This window comes from Amblyomma mixtum, chromosome 10, assembly GCF_055824585.1.
Source record: "Amblyomma mixtum isolate Tamu chromosome 10, ASM5582458v1, whole genome shotgun sequence".
NCBI classification, from domain to species: domain Eukaryota; kingdom Metazoa; phylum Arthropoda; class Arachnida; order Ixodida; family Ixodidae; genus Amblyomma; species Amblyomma mixtum.
This window is the reverse complement of record NC_143021.1, coordinates 55,447,458-55,472,554: the sequence shown is the minus strand read 5'-3', so window position 1 is coordinate 55,472,554 and position 25,097 is coordinate 55,447,458. Positions and strand designations below refer to the sequence as shown.

Below are 25,097 nucleotides of genomic sequence, written 5' to 3'. Positions count from 1 at the left end.
TGTGAGCCTTGGCAAAGAGCGCACTCAAAGCTGGATCTTGGCGTTGTTCTTGTTGGAACGTGACATGGTCCGGAAATGTCTCGGTCAAAGAGGCTAGGCAGTCATCCAGGTCGTCCTCACCGACTGGCGTTGAAGGAAGAGGGAAACGCGATAAACAGTCAGCGTCAGCGTGGCGACGGCCGCTTTTATAGGACACCGAAAAGTCATATTCTTGAAGACGTAAGGCCCAGCGAGCTAACCGACCTGAAGGGTCGCGTAGGCCAACGAGCCAACATAGGGAGTGATGGTCGGTGATCACGTTGAAGTGGCGTCCATAGAGGTAGGGTCGAAACTTGGCGACAGCGAAAACAACGGCGAGACATTCCATTTCAGTGACAGTATAATTGCGTTCGGCTTTCGTTAAAGTGCGGCTGGCGTAGGCAACAACGTGTTGGGCGTCATTCTGAAGCTGGACGAGTACCGCGCCGACGCCCACGCCGCTAGCGTCGGTGTGGACCTCCGTAGGAGCCGCGGGATCGAAATGACGCAAAACAGGGCCAGAAGTTAGCACGAACTTCAGTTGTTGGAATGATGACGCACATTCTGGGGACCACACAAACTGAGCGTCTTTGTGCAGGAGGCAAGTCAACGGATGGGCAATTTGGGCAAATCCTTGGATAAATCGACGAAAATACGAGCACAGGCCCAAAAAGCTCCTCAAATGCTCCTCATTTTGAGGTTCCGGAAAGTCACGCACAGCAGCAATCTTTTGCGGGTCCGGCCGAATCCCGTTCTGGTCGACGAGGAATCCCAGCACCAGGGTTTGTCGCTCGCCGAAGTGACACTTTTTAGAATTTAAAATTAGTCCAGCTTGTTGAATGCAGTCTAGCACGAGTCCAAGACGTTCGTTATGCTCACGAAATGTCGTCCCATAAATGATGACGTCGTCCAGGTAACACATGCATACCTCCCACTTTAGGCCACGCAAGATTGTGTCCATAAATCTTTCGAACGTCGCTGGGGCATTGCACAATCCAAAGGGCATCACATTGAATTCGTAGAGTCCGTCAGGAGTCACAAATGCTGTCTTTTCCCGGTCCGCCGGATGCATCGGTATCTGCCAATAGCCAGATCGCAAATCCACCGACGAGAAATAGGATGCGGATTGGAGGCAGTCCACGGCGTCATCGATGCGCGGCAAAGGGTAGACGTCCTTCTTTGTGATGGCATTTAGACGCCGATAATCAACACAAAACCTTCATGAGTTGTCTTTTTTCCGCACCAAGATGACAGGGGCAGCCCAAGGGCTTGCTGACTCCTGGATAACACCTTTCTCCAGCATGTCTCGGACTTGCTCGTTGATTACCCGCCGCTCCGCTGGGGACACACGATATGGCTTCTGCCTGATAGGGGCTGCGTCACCGGTGTTTATCTGATGGTGCATACGTGATGCCGGCGGAGCAGGCAAATCAGCTTTGTGAGCAAAATCGAACACAGATGCGTAGTGAGTCAGGACTTCATGTAAGGCACGCTGCTCGGACGTAGGGAGAGATTTGTTGATCATGCGGTTAATATCGGCGTGATAGTCGGCTTGTTCTGCCCTCTGGTGCGGGAGAGGGGACACGGACCGTATATCCAGGGTTTCATAGTCGCCAAACGTCGCCAACTTGAGGCCGGAAGGTATACAAACGGGCTCCGACGAAATATTCACCGTCCACACGTGGGCGCAACAATCGACGGCCTCAACAATCGCACGGGGCACAAGGAGATGTTTCTTGACGGCGTTGTTATAGTTGGGTTCAACGAGCAAACGACGGATGCCTGATCGGTCGGCGGAGCAGCGTACAGGCACAAACATTGCCGCCTGAGCTGGTAACAGTACATCTGTGGCGACACACAATACGCCGTTAACAGGGGCGGCTGAATCTTCAACTAAAGCAGACAGAATATTTCGCCGAAGGATAATTTCGCCAGCGGCACAGTCAAGCGTCGCTCCACACTCACGCAGAAAGTCAATACCGAGAATAACGTCATGCGTGGCTCGTTCCAAAACCGTGAACTCGACCCTAAAAGTTTCTCCAGCGATCTCGACCGGCACACAGCAGAGTCCCACAGGTCGCAAATGTTCGCCTCCAACTCCGCGAAAACTGGCGCTGCGCTCCAAAGCAAACATAACCGTTGGCCCCAACCGATTTTTAAAACACAAACTCATTACAGACACTGCGGCACCGGTGTCCACCAAAGCGAGAGTATTTACACCATTTACACTAACTGGCACTTTGTTTTTCAACATCACAGCAGGCGGAGGAATTGGCGAAGCTGAACGTTCTGCGACCTCACCCCCATCGGCCGCTCCCGCTAGTTTCCCGGCGGGGGCGAAGAAGAGCGCTGGCGTGGAGATGGGGACCGGCCCCGTCGCTGCGGTGGTGGAGTGAAGCTACGGTCAGAAGCGGGGGAGTCACTCCGGAAGGCACCAGGGCGAAGTGGCGGGGGAGGAGGTTGAACCCATCCAGCATTTTCCCGGACACCGGCCGACTGATTCCACACAGTGTTCTCCCGGAAACTGGCTGGTTGATTCCACGCATTGTTGTCCCGGAAACTGGTCGAAGATCGGGTCCAGGAGCGTGAAGGCTGTGGTCGCCGGCGTTGGCAAAACCTCGCGATGTGTCCGCGGCGGCCGCAATGATAGCAAGTCGGCGACTCACGAAAACCATAGGTATCGACGGGAGCGGGCGGTGCTCGGGAGTCGGAGGCAGCTGCAGGACGCACGTTCGGTGTACGGGGTACGGGTGTACCCCGGATGTACGGGGGCTCGGAGACACGATCGTAACTGTGGGAGTGCCGCTGATGGTCAGGAGGCCAGGTCCACGAGGCTTGGGGATCGGAAGGCGGTGGTTGGACTGCGCATTCGTGATACACAGGCGGTGGTGGTACGCCGACGCCTTGCAACTGCTTGCTCAACTCGTCGGCGACAACCCTGCGGACGAGCGTGGCAAGATCGTCATTGGCAGAATAGTCGACGCTAGCAACAGTGGTAACATTAGCAAGGCGCCCAAACTTCGGTGCAATTCGCCGCATTTTCAACGCCTCGAACGTGCGGCAATGCTGAATAACGTCAGACGTGCTGGTGAGGGTGTCCTTAGTGATCAGAAAATTATACACATCTTCAGCAATTCCTTTCAAAATGTGGCCAACCTTGTCCTCCTCGGTCATGCTTCTGTTCACAATTCGACAGAGCCGCAAGACTTCCTCGATGTATGTCGTACAGGTTTCTCCAGGCAACTGTGCTCGTTGAGATAGGGTGTTCTCTGCCTTGCGTTTCTTTGTGAGGGAGTCGCCGAAGCACTTTGCGATCTCCTCCACGAACTTAGTCCAGGTGGAGAAGGATTCTTCGTGGTTCTCGAACCACAGTAGTGCGGTACCGGTGAGATAAAAAACCACGTTGGCGAGCTGCATGGTTGGGTCCCAGCGGTTGTATTTGCTGACCCGTTGGTAGTGTTTGAGCCAATCTTCAACGTCCTCGTCCACGCCGCCGGAAAACGTTCTAGGCTCACGCTGAGGAGGCCAGGAACTGGTCGATGCTTGGTGTTCACGGCCTGCGTTCGAAAGAGTACCAGCCGTACCCGAAGAAGGACCACTTCCGTCTTGGCTCGCCATGTCGGGTAGGTCAGGGGGTAGCCCAGCCAAGCGTTTGCTCCGTCGAGGTTCTGCAGGGTCCAGAACGACTTACCCCGCACCTCCACCAAGTTGTGACGAAGGGAATGGGTTTATTTACAGGATGAACGGGGATATGGGAGCAAACAGTGAAACGGTGAACGGCCAGCGTCGAGCCAGTCCCAGTCTCGAGTACGCGCCCCTTCGTCGTCCTCTTCTCTTCCGCTGCGCCCTTCGTCTTCTTCACTTGCTCCGAAGCGCGGCCCGGCGTAAGTTGCGTAGCAGCCCGGCATAAGTTCCGTAACAATATACTTCGTTATCTCCGTTTTCTTAGACCTATTGACTGAGTCTGAAGTTCTGCCCTTTGTATTGTATCTATGGGGTTTTAGTCTTCTACATGGGCTCATTTGTTCAGGTGTCGCTCCTGTTGACGGCGACGTTTTTGCGATCGTCCTGGATGAAGACTGCGTACCGCTCTAGAATTGTTGCATTTAAAGCGTTAGGTACATTGACGACTATGGCACTTTTAATCATGAGCTCTTGTTCACCAACTTCGCAGAAGTGTTTCGGGAGTGTGGCGTCAGTCTGGAATTAGCTGCCGAGCTTCCATGGAACCACACTGGCCAGATCCTTATTATGGAGTTGAAATCCACGATGGATCATGTAGTTTCAATAAAACATCTGAAAGTCTCCTAACTTCTTGATTTCACATTCGGCCATTCAAATTTAGAGGGGCTTTTCAGTCTCTATTGCTATGGGCGGCCCTGACCAGCACGTGTCCACATGTGGCAGTGGACGGCTTTCTTTTCAACTAAGGAGACCGGAGAGGCGGGTTTCTCTCAGCAGTGTGTTTTCTAGGTTGTGCGGCCAGTTTACCAAGCGTACGAAGGACCACAGGCAACGAGGATGCCGTTGGAGACAAGGAAGGCCGATGAGCTTATAGCGTACTTTCGCAAAGTTTCTCATCACACACATTAATATCTTCGAAAAACAAGACACTGAAGGCTCGTGCAGCGAGACCGGTAATGTGAGCAGAATGTCGTCATCATCATAATCACATTTTTATTTCGAAAATAATACGAAGCATCATGTTTATGGCAATGGGAGGTTGAAGTCGGGCTATGCTTCCATTTCCTGTATTTATTCTGCGGGGCTGAGGAGGCTGATCAAAGCAGAGGAACATGGAAAGAAAAATGAGAAAGCATTGGAACAGTAAGATTATTTTTGGAGAACAAAATGTTACTAATACAAGCTTCACGATAAACTGGGTTCATTCAGAGGTTAAGTGGGAGATGCGAATCGCTTGGGAGCCCAGTTGTCGTTGCCTGTGAAGCGATGGCACATGCCCACGTTGGGAGATTGGCCTGGGTTTGGTACGGGCTCAAACAGGAGGAAAATTCATTCAAGCTTATCTCAAGCGGCTCATCAATAAAAATTGAGGAATCTGGGGAAACGAATAGCAAATATTTAGAGATTTTGAGGAGACTGAAACGAAACTCGATGAGACAAAGAGGGGAGGATGAAATAAATAAATAAAAAGTAATATACATAAGTAAATAAATTTTGAGAGAAAAGTTAAGGGAAAGAAGTTACACAAAAATCTCCCGCTCTCGATTGGATACCTGTAAAGAAGCTCTCAAGCCAGTTTACGGTCATGCCTTTTGACGGTTGCACCGAAAGAGAGGAGGCAGGAAGAGTAAATGGCAGCCCTAAGTGAGTGATAGGATTTTGGAAATACTTAATACTCTGCCATGCAGACCGCCGGCAGGAGAGAATGAAAGGGTCTAAGAATTCATCGTCCCCCCATGACGCACATTGATTCGACGGTGTGGCCAGTTCGTCATAAATAAAGATTGAGACGAGGAATCCTGCAGCGCAGCAGTGTCATGGGAACCTTCTTGAAGAACATGAACGAAAGTTCCATGAAAATTTTAAGTAATAAGGGGAGTAATTACTCACTGGCATCCACCCGAGCGCAGCCAAACAGCTACAAAGGAAAGCTATACAGCTTTCTCAGATACTTCGTAGAAAAATTCGTCCTGGTCCGGGGTTCGAACCCGGGACCACCGCTTCACCAGAGCAGTCGCTCTACCAATTGAGCTAGCCGGGACGGCAAGCTTATGGCAGGGCGAGAGCGAATTGATCAATAACTCGAAGCGGCAACAGTGTTGACCAAATGTTTTAGGGGAATCCCCCAAGGTGGAGTAGATTTGTAATAAGTGAGTAATTACTCATTGACGTCCACCCGAGCGCAGCCATACGGCTACAAAGGAAAGCTATACAGCTTTCTCAGAAACTTCGTAGTTAAAGAAAAATTCGTCCTGGTCCGGGGATCGAACCCGGGACCACCGCTTCATCGGAGCAGACGCTCTACCAATTGAGCTAACCGGGACGGCAAGCTTATGGTAGGGCGAGAGCGAATTGATCAATAACTTGAAGTGGGAACTCTTTTGGTCATTTAACCAGAATTTTAAGTGTTCGTAGTCTGTTTTAGCATCGATGGCTTCGTGGCTCAGGTTCTGGTGTACTCGGAAAGGTTTATAACGGGACACAGTCAGCAGGGTAGGTATGGACCGACGTGGGCAACAGGCCCATTGATCGGTGATTTAACTAAGAAATCGGCCATTGAATTTGAAGTAATGCCACAGTGCCCTGCAATCCGCTGAAACCGCACTTCTTGGACATGAAGGGGCACAAAGAATATTAAGGATCGCTGCCAAGACTGACAGGCAAAACAGGAGAATGATTTCAAGGAGAGGGCTGAGTCGGATGGTTGGTTCATGTTGAATGGTACGGCAAAACAGCGCTGACGGACGGGACGGAAGAAGATGAGACAAACACATGCGCTGAACTAACAACCAAATGGTTTATTGCGAAAGAGGGGTGCAATATAAAGCATAGAAGGGAAAACTGCGGTGTAAACATGACAAGGCATACATTCCGGATATCATCAATGATTAAGAAAAGCGATCTCCTGTGGGAATAGAGCCACCGATGGTTGGCTTACACATGAGTTGCCTAATGTGTAAATGTGAAAGGCCTCCGATATCAGGCGTGAGGTGTGATCCCTATACTTGGCGATGATAGTGGTTTGGTCTAAAAACGCCTCACATTTGTCGCAATCTGCGAAATTAATGACCATGTTATTTCGGCGTGACTTGTTTTCTATGTCTTTCGCGTGTTCGCGTAGCCGATCATTGACGCACCGTCCGGTCTCCCCGATGTAAAATCGGCCGCATGACAGTGGAACCTTGTAGATCACACCACAGCAACAGTTGACAAATTTGTTTCCGTGTTTGTTCTGACATGCCTTCTTTCCATTTTCCTGATTCACTCTCTTGCACAGGCCTCCCAACTTGTTCCTGGCAGAGAAAAGGAGCTTCACGCCGGCTTTGTTCGCAATCTTTTTCAGGTTGTGCGATACTTGATGAACATACGGAATACATGTTATGTTCTTGTTGTCCAGTTTGCGCGTCTCCTTCTGAATTCTGCATTCTTTTAATATCGACTCTGCTATGCCTGATAAGACCTTCGTCAGGTAGCCTGCAGCGGTAAGCCTAGTAACCTGCGCGTCAAAGCTGGCTTGGGTTTTATGCGCACATGATCTAAACAGAGCGGCTTTCATGCATGTTTTCGCTATACCGCGCTTAACTATCTTAGAGTGGGCCGACCGGAAGGGGAGCAGGCTCTTCCGGGATCGCGGGGAGTACATCCAACAGATATGGTCACACGATAGCTCAAGATCCAGATCTAAAAACCTTAGTTTGTTGTTAGTAGGTAGCTCTGTGGTCAATTGTAGGTTGTTAAGTTCAGTATTGAACACGTCAAAAATCTGAGCAACAGTTTGTTGGGCGTCACCTTTGAGATAAAGTATTTTATCTCAAAGGTGACGCCAACTCATGTGTGCTATCGTGGATTAGCAGATAGGCGAGAACTAGGTGTGGGATTTCTCATAAATCAGGATATAGCTGGCAACATCGAGGAGTTTTACAGTATTAACGAGAGAGTGGCAGCTATCGTAATTAGGCTTAATAAGAGGTACAAGCTGAACGTAGTGCAGGCCTACGCGCCTACATCAAGCCATGATGACCAGATAGTTGAAAGCTTCTATGAGGATGTGGAATCGGCAATGACCAAAGTAAAATCACAGTACACTGTACTGATGGGCGACTTTAATGCAAAGGTAGGTAAAAAGCAGGCTGGAGACAAGGCGGTAGGTGACTGTGGCATAGGTTATAGGAACAGTAGGGGAGAGTTATTAGTAGAGTTCGCAGATAGAAATAATTTACGGATTATGAATACCTTCTTCCGCAAACGAGCAAACAGGAAGTGGACGTGGAAGAGCACCAATGGTGAGACTAAAAATGAAATAGACTTCATACTGTGTGCACACCCTGGCATCGTAGAGGATGTGGATGTCCTCGGTAAGGTCCGTTGCAGCGACCACAGAATGGTAAGGTCTCGTATTAGCTTAGATTTGAAGAGGGAACGGAGGAAACTGGTGAATCGAAAGGCATTAAGAGGGAAGGTAGAGGAATTCAGAATGTCGCTGCAAGACAGATTTTCCGCTTTAACTGAAGAAGATGACCGTAGTGTTGAAACAATGAATGATATTCTTACAGCTATCGTTACAGAGTGCGCCGCAGAAGTAGGTGGTAGGATGGTTCGACAGGATACCAACAAGCTATCTCAGGAGACTAAAGATCTGATTAAGAAACGTCAAAGCATGAGGGCGTCTAAATCCACAGACAGGATAGAACTAGCAGAGCTATCTAAGTTAATAAATAACCGCAAGGTAGCCGACATAAGAAAGTTTAACATGGAGAAAATCGAGCATGCTCTAAGGAATGGAGGTAGCCTAAAATCAGTGAGGAGAAAACTGGGAATAGGTAAAAACCAGATGTATGCGCTAAAAGACAAACAGGGCAATGTCATCAGCAATATGGATAGGATAGTTGAATTAGCCGAAGAGTTCTACACAAATCTATGCAGTAGCGAATGTAATCATCAAGTTACTGAGGGCGGCAGTCGAGCACAGCAATGGGACATCCCGCCAGTAACGAAGGAGGAAGTAAAGAAAGCCTTAATGAGCAATGCAAAGAGGGAAAGCAGCTGGTGGGGATCAGGTAACAACAGATTTGCTGAAGGACGGAGGAGAGATTGTGCTACAAAAACTAGCCACCCTGTATACGCAATGCCTTGTGACCTCGAGAGTACGAGAAGCTTGGAAGAACGCTAACATTATCTTAATTCATAAGAAAGAAGACGTCAAGGACTTGAAGAATTACAGACCGATCAGCTTATTGTCCGTTGCCTACAAGGTATTTACTAAGGTAATCGCTAATAGAATCAGGACAACCTTGGAATTTAGTCAACCAAATGATCAGGCAGGCTTTCGTAAAGGATACTCGACAATAGACCACATTGACACTATCAATCAGGTGATAGAGAAATGCGCAGAATATAACCAACCCCTATATATAGCCTTCATTGATTACGAGAAAGCATTCGACTCAGTGGAAACCTCAGCTGGCATGCAGGCATTGCGGAATCAGGGTGTGGAAGAGTGCTATGTGAAAATATTGGAAGATATTTATAACGATTGCACAGCTGCTATAGTTCTCCATAAAGCAAGCAATAAAATTCCAATACGGAAAGGTGTCAGGCAGGGAGACACGATTTCGCTAATGCTCTTCACTGCCTGCTTACAGGAGGTATTCCGGGGACTGGAATGGGAAGAGTTGGGGATAAGAGTTAATGGAGAATACCTGAGTAATTTGCGATTCGCTGATGACATTGCCTTGCTAAGCCACTCAGGACAAGAACTGCAAAGCATGATCAATCAGCTAGACAGGCAGAGTAGAACGGTGGGGCTAAGAATTAACATGCAGAAAACCAAAGTAATGTTCAATAGCCTTGCAAGGGAACAGCAGTTCGCAATTGGTAGCGAGGTGCTAGAAGTAGTAAGAGAATATGTCTACTTAGGGCAGGTAGTGACCGCAGATCCGGATCATGAGAGGGAAATAACTAGAAGAATAAGAATGGGGTGGAGCGCGTATGGCAGGTTCTCTCAGGTCATGAATGGTAGCTTACCAATATCCATGAAGAGAAAAGTATATAACAGCTGTATCCTACCGGTACTCACCTATGGGGCAGAAACGTGGAGGCTAACAAAGAGGGTTCAGCTTAAGTTAAGAACAACGCAGCGAGCTATGGAACGGAAAATGATAGGTGTAACGTTAAGAGATCGGAAGAGGGCGGAGTGGGTGAGGGAACAAACGCGGGTTAATGACATCCTAGTTGAAATCAAGAGGAAAAAGTGGGCTTGGGCAGGGCATGTAATTCGAAGGCAAGGTAACCGCTGGTCCTTAAGGGTAACGGAGTGGATTCCAAGAGAAAGCAAACGTAGCAGGGGACGGCAGAAAGTTAGGTGGGCGGATGAGATTAAGAAGTTTGCGGGGATACAGTGGCGGCAACTAGCAAAGGACAGGGTTAATTGGAGAGACATGGGAGAGGCCTTTGCCCTGCAGTGGGTGTAGTCAGGCTGATGATGATGATGATGTGTAAGCCAACTATCGGTGGCTCTATTCCCACAGGAGATCGCTTTTCTTAATCATTGATGATATCCGGAATGTATGCCTTGTCATGTTTACACCGCAGTTTTCCCTTCTATGCTTTATATTGCACCCCTCTTTCGCAATAAACCATTTGGTTGTTAGTTCAGCGCATGTGTTTGTCTCATCTTCTTCCGTCCCGTCCGTCATCGCTGTTTTGCCGTACCATTCAAGGAGAATGATTACATGAGAAATATAGCGGGTAACTTTGTGGAGGGCCGAACCAATATCGAGGAATTCAGCGGCAAAAGTTTGCGTATAATCTGGGATTCGGGCAGAGTAACTCCAATGTAGTGTGTGGTAATAAATATCTATTGCTCTATTTTCGCCTTATTGAGAGGCATCTGTGAAAATAGCTGCGCGGCTCGGATACTTGAAGAGTTATTCTTCCAGGAAACCATTTAGCAAATTGGCAATTATGTTCTTTGCATAATGTGGCAGCGTATGGTCGAAGCAAACAGCCTGCACATTGCAAACGGACTGCCCGAACCTATGCAATACTGTAATTCTAGACAAGAGGTACTGTGTAAACCCAAATTGAGGTAGCTTGTATTGTTGATGTAGAACAAAGATGGGTTTGTCAAAAAGTCGCTGTAGGAAGGTGCGCACTGTGAGAAGCTGTAAGCGATAGTTTACGTCCTGTACGCAAGCTTCCAGAGAGGGGACATTTGCCACTGATCTTGGCAAACCCAGGCAAAGCCGTACAGCTCGCCTCTCCAAAAGCACCAGAGGTGAGGATTTTGTGTCTTGGACAACCGGAGAGCGGAACACAACCAGACTTCAAAATTGGTCTTGCGAACGTCTTATAGAGGAATAAAAGATCGTCTCTGCGCATACCAAACTTCTTATTCCTGATTGGCGTCAGGCGACCGAGAACCCGCTCACCTTTCAGGACAAGACTTTTGATACGAGGTCGCCAGTCCAAATGAGAGTCGTATATTTCACCTAGGTATGTTAACCCTTTGAAGGTTTTTGCCGTGTATGTACGGCGGCGGTTTTCTGTCCCGCAAGGTCTTTGCCGTACGGGTACGGTTTCGATCTTCCGTTTGAAATCTTGCGCCATAAGAACGATGCGTGCTCACTGGGGGGTGCTGCCACCTCTTAGGACTTACAAGAAGTGTTTGAATTTTGTGCTGCCTTCTTACGGAGATAAGCAGAACTTATGTCTAGCTTTAGCGCGGCGGCACAGACTGCGGCAACACCCCTTTTGTAGTTTTGGTTTCGCCGCGTGATCGCAACGGAGTCGCGCGAAATTTGAGTTTTCTTTTTGTCAGCACTATCTTGCAGAGGCTGCCGAAGTTGATTTCTATCTTTATTGGCGCTGGTCTTAGCTTGCTTATCACCGTTGCTCGCGAGGTATTCTCGTGCTCTGTGGCAACGCGCCTACGCGGTTTCGATTCCGCCGCGGGATCGCAACGGAGTCGCGCGAAACGTGTTTTCTCTTTGTGGGCACTGTTTTGCAGAGGCGGCGAAAGTTGATTTCTATCTTTAATGGTGCTGCTCTTAGCTTGCTTATCACCGTTGCTATTCTATCCTATTGAACATTTTCCAGTTGTGAGTGATGCTGTCACCAAAGTACTGTTCCTAATTTTTTTTACTATTTATTCTCGATTATATACATTTTGTTGATTCAATCCGCAATAAAGTAATTTGACCACCTGGGAAAGTTTTCTTCAAAATAATTCGACCTTCAAAGGGTTAAGGACTCAACTTGCAGGATTTGGGCGCCACGATAGAGTATGAAGATATAAGAGGGTAAGCTGGTGGGAAAAGGAGAACGAAAGATTTGTTCACATTGAGCATTAAATAGAACTTACACAGTCAAACTGCCGCAGCCCGACCGCCGGGATGTTCCTTCTCTTTCGTTGTTGTTGCCTTAGTGACTTGAAACATACTCAAGACGAGTACCTGGCTAGAGCTCAATACACGCATGACGCTAGTCTTTGGGGCTATTAAACTTTCATTAGCCATAGCCGATGCCGACTGGGCAAGTTATGGAGTCGCACGAGAGTGCTAGGGCTTCAACTGCACCACGTGGGAAAGTTCGCTTTTGTGTGTGTGTGTATGTGTGTGGAACAGCGGCCAGTTGCGTTGAGACTTGCAATCCCGTAGGTCGTGCGCTGTGGACTTGAGAAAGACTTGAGACCCAGATCCTGTTGTTGTTAAGTTTGAAAGACGTGAACATCCGGAAATTCCAGAGTGAGGACTGAAATGAAATGGTCGAAATCGTCGGAGTCACACTCAGTAGTGGCAAGCGGAAACCGCCAAAAGCAGTCGGCATCGTTGTGTAGTCGACCATTCTTGTGCACAACAGCGTTCTTATGCTCTTGTAGACGAAGGGCCCAGCACGCAAGACGACCACGGGGATCTTGAGGGTTGATCACCCAGCAGAGAACTGACCCAGATGGTCAGTTATGATGATGGTCATTTATGTCCGTACAAGTATGAGCAGAGCCGCTCGAATGCGAAGATCACTCCAAGACATTTCTGTTCGGTGACCATGCACCCAGGTAGCACACGGCAGCGGGCCAATATTGGAAATCCACTGGCAAAGCGTGGCCCTAACTAGGCCCAGAGTTGCCAGTGAGCATCCGATATTGGTTGTGCCACTCCTTAGCACATCCAACAATGGCCCTGGTTGTCCGTCGCTTTACCAGTATTGGCTGAGCCGTAATTAGATCCTGGCTATCATGGGCCAGGTTAGCCAGGATTGCCCCACTGTTTGCCATTGCTGGCTGTGCCATCATCGAATCCTGGCTATCATGGGCCATGTTAGCCAGTGTTGTTCCACTCTTTGCCAGAATTGACTATGCCATTTCCGGGAGCTGGCTATATTGGCCTAGGATTGCCACCGCTTATCCAGTGTTCAAAGTACAGTGGCAAACGTTGGTAAACATTGTGTCATCCATTAAAATGGGTTCAAAATTATTTTTATTGTCGAGTACCATATCGGCTGTTCATAATTTTCGAACGCGCTAAAACATGCCAGTGCAAAGATTTGGTTTTATTTATTATTATATTTTAACCGAACACTTTTGCAGTTTGTGAGCAAAGCTACCCATGATTCCGTTGGAAAAGCTGCACTCTGGTTGCGCAGTGAGCACCAATAATACGTTTAGCAGAATTGCGATCGAAGTCCTGTTGATCAGAATTAACGTTCTGATTACACCCGAGACGCCTTCAACAAAAATTGTCAACAGGCGCCTTCAACAAAAATCAAATAAGTTTGATTTGATTAAATTTTTGGAATAAAAAAATCGCTTTTTTTATTCGCTCTAGGAATTCACTGCCGCAGTGCGCAGCTGGTGTCTGCTTCATGGAGATCGCGATACAAACGTAATAGATTAGCGCAAGTGCATTCGCTAAACCGAAATTGTGCTCAGTTTTGGAAACGTCCAGAAACGAAGCAGTCGCCTCGTAATTTCGAATTATGCGTTGCGCTCGTGAAATATTAGGCCGGTGCTTCATGCCATAATTCATACTGACAACAGTGTTCAGTTCATCATATACGCTGATGATAGTAGTGTCCTTATTTCTGGAAACGATCCCAATGATCTTGTGCTACATTGTAATGATGTACTTGAAAAATTGTCTGTTTGGTCCCAGTCAAATCGCATGAAAATAAACGCTCAGAAAACGAAAGCTATTTTATTTCGAGCCCGTAATAAGAAATTGATTCTTGAAAGGTGCCTAATGATTCGTGGCAAAAGTATTGATCTTGTGGAAGCTCATAAAATTCTTGGTGTGTATTTTTCTTGCCATTTGAGTTGGGACACTCATATACACTATGTTGCAAACAAGATTTCTTCAGTGACTGGAGCCGTATCTCGATGTCGTGCTTTCTTGCCCCAAAAGGTTAAACTTCAACTATATAATGCATTATTTGCCCCGCACATGAGCTACTGTAGTTTAGTGTGGGCAAGCACGACAAGAGCAAATACTGACAAAATAATAGTTCTTCAAAAAAGGTACATTCGTAACATAGCTAACATTGACCGTCAGTCTACAACAAGACATTTATTTGTTAGGAGAAGGTAAGTGACGCCAACCAAGTAAAATACAGGAAAAACACGACGTTTCGGGACCGGCTCGGCCCCTTCTTCACGGTGTGACTACGGGCGAGCGCAGCTTGGCTTTTTAAGCCCCTGTGTGGAGGACGTGCGGGTCAATGGCCGCAGCCCATGGACGTAGGATGAGGGGAGAGTCCCCAGGGAACGATTAACATTCTCTCGTGTTTGCTGTATGTGCCACGACTCGAGTAGAAGCCTCCTGCGTGGGTTAGCTTCCGTTTCCAATACAATGGTGCTGTCGAAGTCAATTGGGTGGTCACACCCTTCACAGTGTTCGGCCACGGCGCTGCGTTGACGATTCATGTGACGGACGTCCGCTTTGTGTTGGTTCATCCTTTCCGCGAAGTTCTTCGTTTCCCCTATGTACGACGCCGGGCAGACGGAACACGGAATTTTGTACACGACGCCCTGGGCCTTTTCTCTGGGCTGCCGGTTTTTTGGGCGGGGGATAAGGCGACCGATAGTGCTGGTCGGTTTGTGCGTTGTCAGCACCCCTTCTTTTCCGAGAATGCGACCGAGCGTCTCGCTCACGCCTCTCACGTAGGGGATGCAAACACGTTTCCGCTTCTGGCATGCGTCTGAAGAAATAATAGACCGGATTTTGTTTTGCCTTTCTTGTTTCCTGATAATGCGCCGGATGAATGAGCTTGGGTAGCCGTTCTTTTGGAGGCCAGAAATGACTCGGTTCTTCTCCTTCCTTTTTTCTTCACTTGAGGAACATATGGAGTCGGCTCTCTTCAGTAATGACGTCACGACAGATGCTTTGTGCGGGATGGGATGGTTCGAATCGAAATGTAGGTACCGTCCTGTGTGGGTTGGCTTCCTGTGCACTTGTGCACTGCTCCTGTGCACTGTGCACTTACCTTCTCCTAACATTAAATTTCCCAACCAGACAGACTTCTGTCGAATGTTTTCTTTTGAGACATTTATTTTCAGAATATAATATTGTTAGCTTTGACCATCACTATGAACATCGCTTGTTGCATGTTTTCTATTTTTCTCAACATGACACTCAAAGTTCCCTTCTTTCTCTAGCGCTGCTGCAGCCTAGAGCTAATTCTTTAACTCGAATTTCCCAACCCTGGTTCGTTCCATTTTTTCGCACTCAGTACAAACTGCAATCATTAAAACACAACCTACCAGTCTTGCTAAATAAACTCAAACAAGTAACCTTCAAATCGCCAAAGCAACTACGAATACACTTTTCACAGTTGTAAATGAGAGTATGATTGCAATGACAAATATTCTACCATGTCTCTATTTCCTTGTACATTTTTGTTCATAGAGTTGTGAATATTTTTGTTGTGCTGCTCGGAACCGACGTCTGCTGTTGCCTTTGTAAACGGCTCCAGGGCCCAGTCAAGTTGCTGGCTGCAACTTTTAGCCCTGGAGGCCGTCCAGTATTCTGGTAAATAAATAAATATGAATATGAATATGAATTGAATTAAACGCACGCGGACACGTGCTAAGCGATTCCTACGCTTCCCTACCTAGTGCCCTGTGATCGCGCCTTTCCCGTGTTTTCTGATTTGCTATTTCCTTCCTTTTCTGCATATCGTAGTGTTGGAAATTGTTGTTTTTGACCATTTTATTCTTCTGTTGCGTAATTTGCATTGGGGGCAATATAGCTCTTGCTCACGTCCTTGCATATTTACTCGCAAGTTTTTTTTTCTTTCGAACATGACCTTTATTGATGAAAACCATCGAAAGTAGTTGCGAACCACAATTCAACATGCCTTTGTTTGTTTTTGCTTTTTTTGCGCGAAACTTCCACACCAACAAAAAATTTGAGGATTCCTCGACGACCACTGAATAAATGGACTGACAACTGGCGTTAGACGCATGTTAACCTAGCTTGTTTGGCGTATGTACGGTACATGAAACTATGAAAGAGTACGCATTCTGCTTGGATATTTTTTTTTGCTTTATATTTTTGTTATTATGTGGTAACATTTTAAGCTATCTTGAACTAACAGAAGCCACATCATATGGCCCCACAAAATACGCGAGAGTCTGAACTCGTTTTGGCGAAATTCATCTTGAAGCTCCAAGTTTTTCACTTCAAAATTTTCGGGCTTTTGCTGCAGCTTTGTAGCAATACTTTGACGCTTCCGTATTTCCCATCCACTTGTTCCTTGTAGGTATTGCTTTCCGTACTGCCTGTGGCCATGTGACTCATTCTCCAAAAATTCCAAACCGTTTTCACGTGTTTTAGCCCCTTTCCCTCTCTCTTTCAAGTCTTCCCATATCTCCCTACCTGTTCTCCCGGCCGCGCCCTTTGTTTAGGTAGCGGGCTAACCCCCCCCCCCCCGCCCCCCCCCCCCCCCCCCCCCCCGAGAAGCGCTTTTTTTTCTTTTTGGTTGTCACTTCCTCAAAGCTATTTTCCCTCGCGCGCAGCTACGCGCTTCGCTGTTCGTGCACCCTTCCACGATCTCCCTGTCTCCATCTTTCAGCTCGAGAACTTTTCTCGGAACCACAAAACCTGTGTAAAGGAAAACGACTCTCTCCCCTCCAGCCAACCCCCCCCCCTCCCCCCTCCATCGTCTCCACTGCTCGTCTTGGAACCGCGCGACGCATCACAATAAAACATTCTTGACTCCACGGCGGAGCCCAACCACGTGCGCAACCAACACGACGAAAATGCATGCGCACTCGAGCTAGCACCGTTCATAGTCTGTGCACGCGAAAAGCCACGCTCATATATTAGGAGAGCTCCGACGCTGTTCGTACCGCCTGCAAGATCTTATTTGTAAGTACTAAAACTCTTTTATCTTGATATACGTCTGGAAGTTAAAGTGGTTTTTGTAGTAAACGTTGCTTTGACTACATGCGCCTTTATTTTTTTCGGCAGGAAAACAGAGCGAGCCAATAAGCACGAGGACGACTTCTGTGTACCCACTCTCATTGCGAAATGGCTTGCTTGACGTCGTGCGCAGTGGAATTGTGGCCGAATGGTGAGAATTTAATTTTTCGTCTTTGGTGAGATGAACTCACTGAAGATTCACTACTTTGGCTAACAGCGGGTTTGAATTCATATGACCTGATATGGGATGCATTCGGGAATATGTCCTTTACCGCTTATGCACGACGGAAATCAGAACCGTTTAATTAATTTTTCACTGCAGACCAGTTGGTAAGAATAGACACCTTTAGCATACCGTGTACCGTGTTACCGTTACCGTTACCGGAGTACCGGGGACACGACTGCGCATGCGCGACTTTTACCGTAGGCGACCACGGTACCGGGACGCGCTTCTTACCGTGATAACGTAATGGCCGACAGCTTGCGCCTTGATTTTAGTACTAGAAATTAGCGTTTTGTGCTCTCTCTCTCCCTTCAATGGCCATTATTGATCATATTTCCGATAAACAGTGCCCTAATCTCGGTTCGAAGCTGCTACTGCTGCTTGTGATGATTTTGCGTGAAAAAGTCGCCGATGGCGAGCATAGCGCGGCGGCATATCAAGCGAGTAGCCCACAATTAGCGCTTCAGCGAAGACTCGCACACCCAGTTGGCCAAGTGACGCGACCTGAGCAGTATATTATGTCCTGTTTACTTTCGCTTGCTTAAATTATTTCAGTTATTGCATTGTGCACTAACGTGAGAAATTTCTGAACGAGTAAGCGAGCTCCGATTCTGGGCGTTGGGATGATCGGACGCCAGTGCTCTCACCCCGAAAGCGCCGAAATATGCCTGTGTAGGTGAGCAAGCGTAGTCTGCGCAAGGCAGAAAAGGAATCTCAAGTTGGGAGGGCCAGTTCGCTTTCTAGGGCTGAACGCCGAGCGCTGAAACGATGTAACCCGCAATTTCAGCAGTAAGCTTAAATACAAACAACTGCCTTGAGTCTTGCGTATATAGCCGAGGCGTACAGCGTTCGCCTCCCGCCGCTGTCCGGTGAAAGGTAAGTGGTTCGACACCCGTGCCTGGTTTATTTTTTTTTCTTTTTTTTGCATTGATATTTAATTTCTAACTCCTCTTCCCCCCCCCACAAAAAAAAAACATCCTATCTTTTTTATTAGAATAATCATGTACTGCACTGGTGTTGGCAGCCTGCCAGCGTCAACGCGGTTGGTCGTGAGCCAAACGATGTCGCATCCATTTCAAGTAAAAAATCACAACAACACGTGGAGAGTAGCACGCCTTGCAATTGACAGCTTCTCTACAGCTTCTCCATGGCGTGCCCGCAACCATCACAGCCTGCCCCGCTGCCGCAGCGACCTGAAGAGGGTGGTGAACGCAATCGCTTCACACCAGCGATAGACATCGTCCTTCTGCAAGAAGTGCTGCGGTTCGTGCCTTTCGCTGATGCTGCCAGGTGGTCGGACGTTGTTAACAACGTGAACGCGTCCACAGGCCGCAACTTCCATGACAGCGCGTCGAGCAGGAGGAGGTCGTCAAGGACGCTGTACGGCATGCTTGAAGCTGCGACTTGACCTTTCACGCACGAGTGCGGTCGCTACACACAATACACGCACGATTAAAAACACACGACGAAGCAGCAATACCAGCGAAATGATGAAATGCCAGCAAAAACGCGAGAAAACATCCATGCGAGAAAAACTCGAGAGAAGGTAGATTGATGACGATGACCGAGGGAGAACGTAACTCACATAACTATTGAAGCCGATTTTGTTTGTTGTTAGTGCATATCTCAAAAATATATAAAACAATTCACCATATAAGACAAGATTCCTTTTTGCGGCGTTGTTGTCATTACATCTTACATTATTATTTGTGTTGTGCTTTTTATTTTCCGTTCTTTCTTACTTCCGCCACGAGGGTGCGCTCCGATTGAGCCTACGGTACACGGTACAGGAGCACGGTACGCTAAAAGTCTTTTCGGGCGCGTTTTTTACGGTACACGGCGGCGCATGCGCAGTCGGGCTCCCGGTACTCCGGTAACGGTAACGGTAACACGGTACACGGTATGCTAAAGGTGTCTAATATGTGTAATACTTCCGTACTGCCTTCTACACTTGCAGACTCAATAGAAAATCCGCAATTTCTGGTTAAAGCTTTTGCCCAAGTTCTCTCGCAATGAAAAAGGGCATTGCTCTGGACTATCAGACTAGTATTTTTGTGTGGTTTGCAAGTCGCAGTTTCGAATCCAATTATAGCATGCATGCGAAGCGACTAAGGTAAAACAAAGGTGCCCTGAGTTCCTTGCGTTCAGCGTATTTCGCAAAAAATAGCAAACCGTATTTTTCACCCTATTAAAAAAAACTAATCAAAAATGTTGTTTTGACGTCCATGTGGAAGAGACGCTACAACCTGTGCATATTTACTTGAATAAAAAATTAGCTCGCAATTTAGAGATACGAGTTATGATATTAAAACAAAATAATACATTAATCTGTTTTCAATATCACATTAATTTGCTTATCTCGCATTGAATATATTTACTGGGAGTGCGACACGACGCATTGGACTAAATTAAACCATTTGGTATAAGGGAAGTTTAGTAAATTAAATTCCACTTTGTGCAACTAATGTAGTGCTGGTTCTTAAGAATAAATTTAAAATTATCCTGTAAAATATGTTGCTAGTGTCTTCACGATGACTGTGTTTCACAAAATTCGGTGTTATTTAATCATTTTTGTTTTTGTTCTGTGATGGCCATAATTCAACTTACCATGACATCATGCATCTCGATCGTTGCAGGCTTGGCGCTTCGTGAGGCCATCGTGCAAGAGCTGGACGAGGAATTTGTTTGAATGCAGTCCAGCAGCCCTCTTGCAAGTGGAGTGCAACGATTACTCCGGATATGACTGATCAGTTCACTGGAGGACAGCTCCGTTGAGCATTTATGGATGCCTTAGCCGTGCTGCAGCAGCTTGCCCAGATGCTTTGCCCAACCTGATCGGCACGCACCAAACTTGAAAATAAATTGTTTTCCCACAGCCTCTACCACCATGCTCTTGGGCCCCCTTTCTTTACTCCCCAGGGTGGCTGGTGGTAGCGCAAACCATCCTGTGCGGGCTAAAAGCGTGATTCTTGTAACTCAAAGCAATAAACGGGTCTTTTTTCTGGAATTCTTTCGCACCCTCTATTATGAATATTTGCTAGGTAGAATGGTATGTACATCCATCCACAGTGCCGGTCATTGGCTAGTGGGTTAATTGCATGTGCCAGCGTTCGAAAGCTGGATGCCATTATTCGAAAGCTGGAAACCATTATTCGAAAGCTGGCTACCAATGTTTGAAAGGTGGCTACTAATGTTTGAAAGCTGGCTACCAATGTTTGAAAGTTCGATACCAGTATGAGACCCTTGCTGGCCCATGCTGCAGAACGAACATTGGTACTGCGTTGGCCGCTTGATCGTCCGAACATTGGCCCAAAACTGGCATGAAAGTAGGTCCAATGTGTAAAGTGGTAGCGCTCGGCCCAAATGCCAGTGTAGGACCGATGTTCGTGCCAATTTTCGCCAACAGTTGACCGACCTTCGGCCAATGTTGTTGTGCTGCCTGGGCAGTTGCGCTCTGTATTGTTTAGGGAACGGCTCGCGCAAGCAATAACATTCTATGGCTCGTTGTGCCAATTCCAACACCACTTGCATCCGCGTGAATTTCATTTGGCGAAGGATTGGACGCAACAGAAAGAGGAGGCGCGCGCATGCACACATTATCGGCCGTGCAGTCTTCATCTGTTTCTCGCGCCGGGCGGCGTATTCGCCAACTGCAGCCTGTACAGCCACAAGGCTTGAAACCACGGTGAATTGATCACGGTGACTGAAGATTGTCACAACGGCTTACCTAAAAGGGGTAATAAATCCTCTTAAACGGCGTTATATGCCACTAAGCATCACGATTTGCGACCTAAAAGGTAAAAAATGGAAAAAAAATGAAATTAAAAAAACAATAAAATTACAGTACAGAGAGCGGAGTCGACCGGCCGACCTTCTATACGCAACACGTGCCTCTAATCCACTGCGCCATAGCTTTTTTTTTTTTTTTTTTTCTTTATTGCCTGGCTTTGACACAAAAAACTGGACAACACAAACAATCAACAAAAGACAATAACTATGTACACACGACTTGTGGTCAGCCAGCATAAATCTGGCTTCGTCCAATTAAAATTCACGCAACGTACAGAGCGGCTCTAGTCTTGAGAGCCACTCCGGAGGCTCCGCAGCGGCTTTCTGAATGGCCAGAAACATCTCCATACTTTCGCGAAAGTAAATTCTGGCAGGTCTTGCGTCACTGTCACAATGCCAGCCTGCGAGGGTGTGGCCCTGGCATACCGGAACTGCACGACGAGATTGATCGTTAACAAGAGTCTGGGGGCCCCCATTAGCGTGCAGCGTTCGGTGCGCCAGGGCTGTCCCCTCAGCCCTCTTTTATTTTGTATTTATGTGGAGACCCTTTGTTTAAAGATTCTGAAAAACAGGAGTATTAACGGATTTACTTTACAAGCAGCCGAAGTAAAGCTCTTGGCGTACGCTGATGATATTGCTGTGTTTGCCGTTGACAAGAGAGGCATAAGCGAGGCTGTTCAATGTGTACGCGATTTCAGCCAAGCTACAGGCAGCGGGGTTAACTGGTCGAAGTGCCTTGGGCTGTGGCATGGCGGGTGGGCATCTACGCCTGAGCGGTTTGCCAGCGTGCCTTGGACGACAACGCCAGATAAGTACTTGGGCGTTCCGCTCGATGCTTACCGTGACAGTGAACATTATTGGACAGGACAGGTCAAAGAGACACGGGAGAGAGCTGATAAGTGGAAAGGAACGACCTTGTCGATTTTCGCCAGAGCCACTGTTTGCAACCTGTTCTTTATCAGCAGGCTCTGGTATGTAATGCAGGTGTTGCACTGTTCACGGTTAAGTATTCAAAAGCTACACCGAATTTTCGCCGTCTTTATCTGGTCGTCTGAATGGGAGCGCTGCCACTGCGCCATAGCGGGCGATGTCAAGCCGTCGTTCTGAATGAATATTTATAACCAGCCTTAATGTGGCTGCTACCTGCCGGTGGGCGGCGCTGTCATCGCTGGCTGTACCGGCTGCATTTGGCGAACACGCCGCCGGGCGCGCGTCCATGATTGATCACAAGCCGGGAGTAGCTTCCAGGGAGCATGGGGAAAAATCTGCCGTGGCGCCGCCACCGACGTGCGAGTGAAGAGGAGGAGGACATGTCTTAGCCCTTAGCGAAAAAGAGGATGTGCTTAAAATGCATTTCAAACATATTGTATTAATTTCATATTTATTTTGCATTTTTTTGTCCCTATGCTTAAACTGCAGTACGAATGCTTTCTAAGTATGCTACGAGTACGTAGCATAAAATACGCGAAAAAAACATTTTTGCCCGCTTAGCATATTTATAATGCATTAAAAATATATTAAAAATACCCATTAAATACATTAGATTACATTAGAAATGAACTAAAAATATACATTTAATACGTTAAAAGTATATTCACTTCGGTTTAAAAAAGGTCGACTTCAGAGAATGATACGAGTTAATGCTTTAACTTCCGAACAAATTGTATAAGCGCAATTGTCATCAGATTATAAAGGTCACGTGATGGCATGGGAATGGCTAACACCTACACAGCAAACCATCGCGGAAGGGTTGCAACAAACAACCAATCTCCGACAAGCGACATACTTAACTTGCCTTATATATGCCCACCGAGAGCGACGCACTATCTTGCCCGGTGAGGCGTTTATTTGCGCAAAGACTGTGGGCCCAAAAATTATCCGAGAAGTGCCCTACTGGTCGCGTTCGAATTGGAAGGCAATCTAGAACAGAATTGCTAGTCAAAACTTGCGTCAGAAATAGGTCAGGAGTCGAACTATCAACCAACAGATGCACGGTCGGCCTTGCCGGTCGTGGCCCTTTCCGCTGGCATATTCGGGCCCGGAAATACCCAAGGCGCCTTTGCCGGTATCATGCCATCACGTTCTCTGCACGCAATGTAAGTAAGTGGTGATTACCTTCCTGCGATAAGTTACCAAAGGACTTCAGGACAGAAAAGGCCTGGGGAGGTTGGTAATTCATTGCAACACAGTAATCATAGCGCGGGGACAACGCAGGCGTCCGTCTCGTCTTTTTCCTGCGTTGTTCCCGCGCTGTTACTGTGCGTTGTTACTGTGTTGCAACGAAAGGACGACAGGAAAGGGAGAGCTAGTTTTCACTCTTCCCTGAAACGTTTATTATTGTAAAACCATGTGCTGTGCCAGTGCTTGCTGTCTGGGTGGCGGGAGCTTTGTCAAGCTGCAACTAAGCAGCTTTTTCTTCCGTCACCTTTTTTGCTCAAGCCAAATAAAGAAACTCCTTCTTCTTCTTCTTAACAAATGGAAACGTCATTTCGGGCTCTAGATTCTTCCACGGTAGCTTGAAGAGCAATGCAAATATGTTTACCGGACTGCCCATTTGTTCGAATCGAAGTATACTTGGACGGATGAATTGCGTGTTTACGAAAGTACACTTTAAAAACATTGCCAACACCAAAATTCGATTTCCCTAAACTCGATTTCGACCATTAGGTTGTGCAAAGGCAGCAGCTCGAAGTGTGCTGCAAATATGCTAAGGCGGACTGCCAATGTGCTAGAATTTAAGTATTCTTTAGACGAATTAATTGCGTATTTACGGAAGTACACTTCAAATACGTTGACAATACGCAGATGCCTTTTCCCGAAACGCGATTTCGGGCACTCGACTGTTCAACGGCAGCTTGAAGTGTGCCGCAAATACGTTTAAAAGGACTGCCCGTTTGTTAGAATTGAAGTATACTTCGGATGAATTAATTTCATATTTACGAAAATACAGTTTTAATACATTGACAAGATGCTAAAACTGCATACATATATGTTTACAAGGACTGCCCGTTTTTTAGAATTGATGTATACTTTGTATGAATTAATTTCATATTTTCGAAAATACACTTTTAATACACTGACAAGATGCTAAAACTGTATACATGTTTTTTGACGTATTTGAAAAGTGCTCGAAGTATGCTTTAAGTGAGGTATTTTTGACATATTTTAAGAATATATTTCGAATACCAAGCGTGAAATTTCAGGAACGTATTTCCTACATATTTTTAGTGCATTAATGAATGCAAAATATGTTTAAAATACAATTTAAATAGCCCACCGTATATTCCAAACGTATTAGTTTTTGCTAAGGGAGCCCACGCAATGCTTTACCCTCTCCGCCGCCGCTTTCGAATAGATGCATCTCCGACATTCTAGAAAAACAAACGTCATGGCTGATTCATTCCCTCCCTGCGCGCCGTGTCGGCGAGCGGTAGTGGAGAGGGCTGCCATGCACACAAGGCTAGTCGCTCACCGGGGTTTCCTTCTCCCTCGTTTTACGATCCGCGCTGGCGAGATGCGTCTGTGCGGCGCTGTTTTTGTTTCTTTGTTTCAAAAATGCCCCTAATTTTGTGACACGTCTCCTCCCTTTAAGAATATTGTGCAACAATATTCAGAAATCACAAAATTCGTGCGCACTTGCATGCGCTCACAAACTGAATGCCAAAATTCATATATCAAAACCATGATGTTTTCACATACATAACACAATGCAATTTTCGCAATGCGGAGCCCTTCACTACGGCGTCCCTCATAGCCTTAGTCGCTTTGGGACGTTAAACCCCAATAAACCAAACCAAACCAAACTAAAAATACGCCGGAATTCAGCAGTACATTACCACAACTTTTAGAGGTGGAGCATACAAGAGAAGGCATACTTTTGCCTGTACTTCCACATTCGGCCTACACAGTGGGTTCGGAACACGATTGTTTCGCTCAAGCTTTGAGTCGCGCTTTTAATTCTCTTT

The 25,097-nt window shown here is 47.0% G+C and overlaps 1 protein-coding gene and 1 non-coding gene across 2 annotated transcripts; both read right to left on the bottom strand.

The window, feature by feature from the left end:
- Positions 1–1,681: 1,681 nt before the first annotated feature.
- On the bottom strand, positions 1,682–3,928 carry LOC149325840 (uncharacterized). Its single transcript, XM_089562927.1, has one exon. The coding sequence runs from the start codon at positions 3,634–3,636 to the stop codon at positions 2,338–2,340; it is 1,299 nt and encodes a 432-aa protein (XP_089419053.1). The 5' UTR covers positions 3,637–3,928; the 3' UTR covers positions 1,682–2,337.
- A 2,023-nt stretch (positions 3,929–5,951) lies between these two features.
- TRNAI-GAU (transfer RNA isoleucine (anticodon GAU)) lies at positions 5,952–6,025 on the bottom strand. Its single transcript has one exon. It is a non-coding gene; the product is annotated as a tRNA-Ile (tRNA).
- Between the last annotated feature and the right edge of the window lie 19,072 nt (positions 6,026–25,097).